This window comes from Acanthopagrus latus, chromosome 3 (genome assembly GCF_904848185.1).
Source record: "Acanthopagrus latus isolate v.2019 chromosome 3, fAcaLat1.1, whole genome shotgun sequence".
Taxonomy (NCBI): Eukaryota; Metazoa; Chordata; class Actinopteri; order Spariformes; family Sparidae; genus Acanthopagrus; species Acanthopagrus latus.
The window spans coordinates 18103109-18111724 of NC_051041.1; the positions used below are offsets into that span (position 1 = coordinate 18103109).

General features: G+C 43.4%; 1 protein-coding gene across 1 annotated transcript; it reads right to left on the reverse strand.

The window, feature by feature from the left end:
* Nucleotides 1-937: 937 nt before the first annotated feature.
* On the reverse strand, nt 938-3980 carry hoxa11a (homeobox A11a). The gene is made up of 2 exons (XM_037092056.1): nt 3169-3980; nt 938-2378 (listed from the first exon to the last, which is right to left on the reverse strand). The coding sequence occupies exons 1-2, from the start codon at nt 3833-3835 to the stop codon at nt 2146-2148; spliced, it is 900 nt and encodes a 299-aa protein (XP_036947951.1). The 5' UTR covers nt 3836-3980; the 3' UTR covers nt 938-2145.
* Between the last annotated feature and the right edge of the window lie 4636 nt (nt 3981-8616).

Genomic DNA, 8616 nt, shown 5'->3' on the forward strand with positions numbered 1-8616 from the left:
CGCAGTAAAGGATGCGCAAGGCAAGGCCGGACTATGGCAGAGAGAGGCAACCATAAACTTCAGCCTCTCTCGCCGCGTTTATGGCCCTTTTGACTGTCATATATGAACGCCAATGCGCTGCGGCTAGCTCCCATAAACACAGTGATAACAACAGCAAATATGGCGACCCTCGCCAAAGGAGACTGCTGTTGGAGCAGTGTTTCCAAAGCCAATCAGCGAAATGACAGCGTGCACGTACAGACTACAGAGAGGGCGAGAGAGAGATAGAAAACAAAGTGTGTGCATGCTGAAATGCTGAATGTTTGGAAACAATAAATGTTATAGGCTCAGATAAAGGAGGACCTACACACAGAGTGGTTCAATAACAAAGATTTCCTTCAGATGGAATGCAGGAGTTGTAAAATAAAACATCTTATGTGGTTCAAAATATTGAGAGACGTGATTCAAAAATAATTGCGAAACTCAATTTGAGAGCACAGTGAAAACATTTCTGTTCAGTTTATATCTATATTTATTCTACTGAAGCACACAACCACAGATTTAAGATCACCTGCTCAGATTTAACGAGAATCGACAGCTTTGTGATTCAATTTGTTGCTTTATTAACTTTTATTTTTAAAACTCAGCATAAAATCACGTTTAATTTGCATTAGGTGGCGTTTTTCTGTTGTGCGTGAGCCTCGATTAGGTAGGACGGCTCATAATTTGCACGCGAGCGCTCAGATCTGCTGCACTTCAGTGTTTTTTAATTGTCTGCCATTCGCCATGGCACCAAACTGTGATCATTCCAAACCAGCGTGAGGTAAATGTGTGTATCTTGCGTGCGTAAAATGTTCCCAGTGTGCGTAATTCTACCCTCGAAATGAGTCAGATATATTTTTCTTTAAAAACAAGAAGCTTGTGAATTAAACCATGACAATGACCACACGGAAATAGATTTTTTTTCAATAATCTTTTCATTTGTTTTTATTTGGAAATATAGTATAATACACAATAGTTTGGGCATACCAAGCAATTGATTCAATGCGGTGACCCTGACCAGCCTTGCCCTGACAGCACACTTGAAAATGTTTTGTTTTTGTTTTTTGTTTTTTTGTTTTTTTAATCTTCTTGAGACAGCAAGTACCAAAGGATCACGAGTCATGAGAAAAATATTCTGTAATGCGTATCAACATGAGACCGAAGAGGCCCGCTGCGTTTACCTGTGTGAATATGTTGGGCGTGTACCTCAGTGCAACTCCACACGGATCCAGTAGACAAGCTTATCTCTCTGGTTTGGCCTGCATCATCAATACTCGACTGATAGTCTCCAAATAATCAAAAGGGACGACACTGATTTGGGAACTGATAGATACGCAACATATAAATAGTCATAGCCCGAGCAGGCGACAGGAAAGACGACTAGATCTGGTATTCGAGGTCAGCTCAGCCTGAACAATGAATCCCAACAGCCTGCCTGTAATAATTGACTTAGTTAGCCGTGGCATTAAACAGAGATAGTAAACGAGTGGCTACAAAATAAATAAGCACACAAAACAGGAACACATTACATTCTCATCCGTTCGGACTCATTATTTGGTCACACCAATATAGATTCAGTTATTAAAGTCACATATTCGCCATCGTCCTCAAACGGAACCACTTTTTTCTGATTTTAAAACAAAACAAAAACTTAAAATAAATCTTTTGATTACAAAATACACTGAGTCAGTCAATTAGAGACTGCTAATTTTTCTCGCCCGCACAAAAGGAGAATAAACGAGGCGTGTGCGTGAGCCACGGCAACATTAACACGGGCCTTCGCGAGCGCACAGACAGAAATGTCTTTAAAAAAGAAAAAAAAAAAAAGAAAGAAAAAGAGAAATCCGTTTCTACATTTTCCCTCGTCAACAGAGTCTGAAGAGCGAATTCAATGTCCACAGTCTGCTTTAATTCATGCTCTGTCTTTAGGTTCTTCAGATCACAGGATACTGTTGTCCTCGAACTTGAAATTAACCATCGAGCAGTGTTGTTGTTGCTGCTGCTGTCGCGGCCATTGTGGTGCACAGTGTACACACAGGGAGAGTCAGTCTGTCTGTAAACGCAGTCAGTCCACACAGCAGCAGGAGGACTTTTTAAGAAGCTGTGTCGGTGCTGTTTTCGCCCCTAAAGCAGAGGGTTAGACGTGTAGTATTGTAATCTATCTCTGTTGAGCTTCTTCTCCTTCATGCGACGGTTCTGAAACCAGATTTTCACTTGTCGGTCGGTGAGGTTGAGCATCCGAGACAGTTGCATGCGCTTCTCCTTGTTAATGTACACACTGAAAAAGAATTCTCGTTCAAGTTCTCGGATCTGATATTTGGAGTACGGGCACCTTTTCTTGCGGGTCCTCTGTCCATCTGGAAAGGAAGAGAAAAAGAAAAGAAGAGCGGTCACAGAAAATATAAACACTTCAAATTAGCCATGACTATGTTAGAACAAAACAATAAAAAGATTTAACCGGTTTGGATGTAGCCAAGTTTACGCACGGGCGGATTTCTTCTACGTAAAGCATATTTGCCATTACAGTATTTCAAGTGTCATATTCAGACTGGAAAAATGACAAAACCACTGGCTCGCTGGACAACACACTTGGGCTCTGACCTTTTCTAACAAATGAAAACAACACGCTCACTTTCAGATATCAGCTGCTCACAGCAACACGAGCGGGTTTCTATGAAATTGTTGGTTTTATAGGACACATAAAAAGGGCAAAATGTACAAATGGGAACACAGGATCTCCATGATGGCTTTAACACAAGAGCTCGTGTGTGCTAAACCTTAAACCAGAGGCACCACCCTCATTACATGCAAAGCGCTCCTTTAACGCTAAGAAACCGTGAAACAAGCTCGCTTATAATACGAGGAAAGGACGCAGGTCTGTGTCGGAATCCGCATTCATAAGCTGGGTGCCTTCTGGAAACGTCAGGGAGTGTTGTAGAAAAATCGCCGGCCTGATGTCTTTCACGGCCAATTTCAATTCCAAACACGTGATCCTGCAGTTTATAACAAAGTTTTGTTGGGGGGTGGGGGGTCTACAGGCCCTCTATAAACCTTATATGCTTATAAAACAGCATATAAAAATTTTAACAGCAGCGCGCAAGATTGCAAACTTTCTCTCATAACCAAGGCGCTGACTTTAATACGTACTGCTGCTGCTGGATTTCTCCTCATTGTTGCCGGAAGATAACTCCGGGCTGCTCGTCTCCTCCCGCGGCTCCTTCGCCTCGGTGTCCCTGCAAGACGTCGCGTCCTCCGGCGCAGAGCTGGGCTGCTTGGTCGGGGTTTTGTCGCCGGGGTAGCCATTTGTGGAAGAGCTCTCCGACGCGTTCCCGTACGCCGTCTCGTAAAACTGGTCGAAGGCTTGTGGCAGCACGCCATTTCTGCCCACATTCCCGTAGAAATTGGTGGCAGCGGAGCCGGCGCTTGTATGGTGGTGGTGGTGGTGGTGGTGGTACGCGGCGGCTGCAGCAGCAGGGCTGTTTTTACCGAACATGTCCCCTACCACGGCGGTTTGCGCCGACAGACAGTCCCGGTGCACCATGTCCTCCGCGCTGGGGTAGCACTGAGACAAGTTCCCCCGGTGCGGCCATTTACCGGACGCGTCAATGGCAGCATAGTCCCTGAACGTCACCTCTCTGACGGGTTGGACCTGCGGCAGGTTAGAAGAGTAGGAGTATGTCATGGGGCGGGTGGACGGGGTCTGGGATAAAAACGAGGGAAGACCGGAGAAATCAGCCCCCGCCGAGACGTAATAAGTGCAACTGGGCAAGTACATGTTTGATCCGACGGGGACCCTTTCGTCAAAATCCATCATCGTAGTTCACCCTCTACTATAACTCTATGTTGGGGTTTGATTCCTCTATAACCGCCCTGAACATGGCTCTGAAGCGCCGTGCCTCCTGCCTCTTTGAAGCAGGTTCGCTGAGCAGAAATTTGGAGACGTAAGCTGACGTGGAGAGCCATCTCCATCCACTACTCCACGGAGGAGGAGGTCACGTGACCACGCGGCAGAAATTGACAGATTTTCAGGCTGTGTGTGTGTGTGTGTGTGTGTGTGTGTGTGTGTGTGTGTGTGTGTGTGTGTGTGTGTGTGTGTGTGTAGGAAAGAGAAAGAGAGTGTGTGTAGGAGTGTAAGAGTCATGACTGCTGTGTGTCCTAAAGCTTGACATTGGTGGTTTATCGCCTTGGTGGCTTAAAAAAAATGAATTCCTGAACATGCAACAAAGTCAGAGGAAGAAAAAAAAAATATCATGCTGGATTTTAAAAGAGAAAACAGGGATTTCAGTGGAAGCTTTTACCAAAATATCAATATTAATTTCACAGATGTTCTTTTCCTATTACGCACTAATCTATCCTGGGAAAATATCTGCGCGTAATTTGAGCGTTTCTACTTTTCCTTGCTTATAAAAATTATTTATGCGAATGTGTGGAAAATAAAAAGGATTCTGGAAGCTAACTGGTCCGAGTCCTATCTGATAATAACATTTACCAAACCAGCATTACTGTGCGCAGATAACATGGAGCTGAATTGGAGGAAGGAGAAACCCACCTTATCGCTGAAGACTGCTTTTAGAAATGTCTTAGTCATCATCATTTGGTGGTTTTACAACGTAGCATTTGGCCCAGTGGGCATTTGGTTATCAGGGTCATGTTCAAAGTAGCGGCTAATGTTTCAACTGGCTTCAGCCTTGCGTGAGTGCCACTATGAGCAAGATTCAACTGAAATTTGGACGAAATAAACAAATGATACGGTCTTACAATGTACAGAGAGGAGAACACAAAAACCCAGACAATGAAGTGTAATGGTCTGTGATGACTCACTCCACTGAACACGCTTTTTTAAATTTGAAAGTTTAGATTATTTAAAGCATGTTCTTGTTTGGGTTTTTTTTTTTTTTAAACAATCTTTCAGCAGTTTGTGGGTAACAACAGAATAAGCCTGCATACACTTTTCAGGACAGACCGAAGGCTTGTTCAGGAAAAACGCGCAAGAATTGATCCTCTGTCGCCTGTAATCATGAAAAACACTCTGCTTCAACAGTCAAACCTTACAACCTCTTAAAATTCACAAACTTATTCTACTCCTGAATGATCCTCGTCTTGCGGCTCTGTTTCGCCTCATATTAAACATTTATTGGATCCACTAACAGCTCCAAAAGTCGCAACATTCGAGACCGCTCCACTTTTACGCATGGCTATTTCTTCACGTTTTCCTGCAAATATTTATTCTAATGTGCGTCGTGGAGGAAAAGAACAGCTCCCAGGAATTTACAAGACACTTTTATGTTTTGATGGGGAATAATTTCCAACCCATTGTAGATTTTTTTTCCTTCTATTTATTCCCACTACGCAAATATGCATACATTTGCAGGAATCTTTTCAACAGTCACAAAGGAGAAGAAATGCGTCCAAACGCACATTTTTTTAAATCCTTCCAGTTGTTTTTCACAGCTCGAAAAATACAAAACTACAATTTCCCAGGAATCCATTTTAAAAACCTGATTGTGAATAAGATAAATGTCTTGAGGCCAAATGCGCCAGTTATTTTGGATTAAAGCTTTCCTCTTTACCGAAGTTAAAGTAAAATAAGACAACATGTAGCAATTATCTTCTGAACTGCAGAAATGTCTTCTATTTAATTTAGCAAGCATGTCACAGAGCACATTCCCGGCTTCTCTGCTCTGAGGCCACCGAGCAGCTTGTTTTGGAGAGGCTGCAACCTGACTCTAATGTGCTGTGAATGAGCGACCTGAGCTCGGATTAAGACCGCCGCGGCTGGCCTGGCCCCACAGCCCGATGTGCACATGGTGATCCAAGGGGCTCCTGATGGCATATGTGAAACACAACCTTAAAATATCACACACACTAAATCGGTACAAGCACCAACTAACGCCCTGTGAGTGTACCAAAACAGGAAAAAAACATGTAGTCTGAGATATCCACAGTCCTGCTCGCAGGCCGTTTTATTTGTATAAATTGCAGGGACACAAACGAGACGAGTGTCTTCGCGGCCACACGCTCCGCCTCTCAGTCAATCCAGACAAATTCTACGAGTTGTGCTGAAGCTTTTAAGCTGTAATTGAGCACAGGATGCCCAGGAAAACCAAAGCCAGCTCTGCACAGACCTGCGTTTTTATAGCTGCTATAGTATTCTGCTGCGCGTTTTTTTCTCCCCGGCCAGACAGACACCACAAAACTGGCCAAGCGTGATGTGAAGTCGCCACCCGGACTCAAAGTCAGCAGCTGAGGATTTTCAGTGAAACAGAAACACATCATATCTGTGCATAACTACGGTAAGATTTTTTCTCACGATAACCAAGCCTATCACTAACAAGTTGCCAAAAAAATAAAATGATTGTCTTTAAAAAAAAATAGCATTTCAGCAAACAAGCACTGAAAAACTGAAGCCAATTTCATGTCAAATGTGTTTTATATTAAAAGGAAGTCGTTGTGTTGAGCCTCTGACCATCCCTCTGTGGTTTTTGGCCGTCAAACTGCAGTCTGACGCTGCGTAAAAGCTCTCAAAGCCAAAGCTTTGTCTGTACGGTCGACTTCAAGTTCGGGGGAGGGAGAGGGTCCTTCACAGAGAGCAAAGGGCCCACTGTGCCCCGGATGGAGTTCCTTTAATTGCTTTTGCATTCACGCAGGCTTTAGGTTACAAGATTGGTCGATAATGTGAGCCTGTAAGTCTGAGCTGAGGAGAAGACAAACGAACTTCACCTTCGCACTAATAGTGTATCATTAAAGTAGTAAGGCGTTAATATATTGTCTCGTGTGGGTTTGAAATTAACTTGAACAGAGCTGTAAATAAACAGCTGATGCTGACTCGTGATTTTATTGAGGAGAATTGTTCCATCAGGCCCCGAGGTTGATAATAACGTCATGTTATGCGCTTTACGCAAAGGAAAACATTCAGTTTATATCAGACTGGTGACATAAAGGGAAACATAAAGCCTCAGGAGATAAACATTAACTCACTGACTATTGAAAATAAACCACAATGAGTGACTATGGAGGAGGAGTGAACGTCTGGGAAGATAGAATCAGTGTTTTTACTCCGGCACAACGTTTTCATGGCCTTTACTTAATTCTTTCCCACGCACGCACACATATAAACACACACACACAAATGTCTTACATTAACTGGATTAAATCAGACACTAAAAACATCTAATTATATAAATACATAGATAATAAAACGGTGTATTTAGCTTTAATTTAACTGAAACTCCTGAGGCGACAGAGGCGCTGGGGATTTTGTCAGGAAGAGAAAGCGACGCACAGATAGCCTCAATCCGCGTGCCATAAACCCTCTCCAGACAACAAGTAAACAATCGAGTGTGGGGAGGATCTGGAAGTACAGTTTAACGCCACGTCAGGTAGGCCTGTGGGCTGTAAAGGGGGATAAATAGGCGCATTCAGTGTCTTGCAAAGAAGCCTCCTGTAGTTTGAGTCTTCAGGCGAAATGAAAGGCGCACAGAGCTTTAAGTGCAGGCCTGTTGTGTTGTTTTCATCTGGTGGAAAAATGGGCCACCACACCTGCGCCTCAAAGCATCCATTGATACTTCAGCTCGGAGTGAAAACATCGTATTTAGTGGAGAGCGTGCAGAGCAGAAGGCCGAAAAGATACAGACTGACGACAGTGAGAAGACGGGTGCCCAAAGTAAGCTGAACGCATTTACAATCACACATCCACAGGAAATGATCAGAAAATACAATTCAACTAAACGTAGAAGTTTGTGATGCGCACAAGCAGCGGTGGCAAAAACAAAACAAAACCAGGCTGAGCGCATTTAGAAATGTTTCATTTTCAGTCAAAACAGCCATTAAAATATATATTTACGGGTGTGGATCTACACATTACGATAATGTTTTAAAAAGTGTTTTTGAACTTGAATGGTCTCGTCTAAGCCGCTATCACTGATACGAGCCTACAGTTGCGGGGTGGAGAGAGAGATTATAAAACCATCAGACTGAAACATGAAACAATCAGCTCGCTCTTACAGTTGGCGCACAAACGAACGAGCAGAGAAAGTTTCTGTGAATTTGAACCTGATTGGGCCAACAAACTGTTGATTTATCCACAGGTGACAGAGATTTGGGCCGACGGATGTGGCGACGACAGAGGGGCCAGGCGGACCACACAGGGGCCAAACCAGGGAAACGGATCAACTCCACGGTCAACGGGAGACCCTGACTCACCAGCGGAGACTCACAATGCAGCAGCTGGATCAGCTCGGAGAGGGAAACAAGAAGCGGACCTGGACAAAAGGACACAGACTGGACTTAAATTGGGGGAATAAATGTTTCTTTCTTTTTTTTTTATAAACAACAGAGGGAAAAGATAGAAAGTAAAAATCAAGCTGGTGTAAAGATCAGTGAATGAACTCAATGTACAAAATAAAGAAGTCTGCGTCAGAAAACACTGCGCACTTGATTGCGCACTAATTTTTGTGGCATTGTGCAACAAAAACACATTTAGACGATTAGAAAATTGAATGTAAACGTTTAATTCCTGTCCTGGTGTCGAATGCGCATGCTCGAACACGGACAATTCTAATATTTTAGATAAATAAGATAGAGAATAGTAAAGCT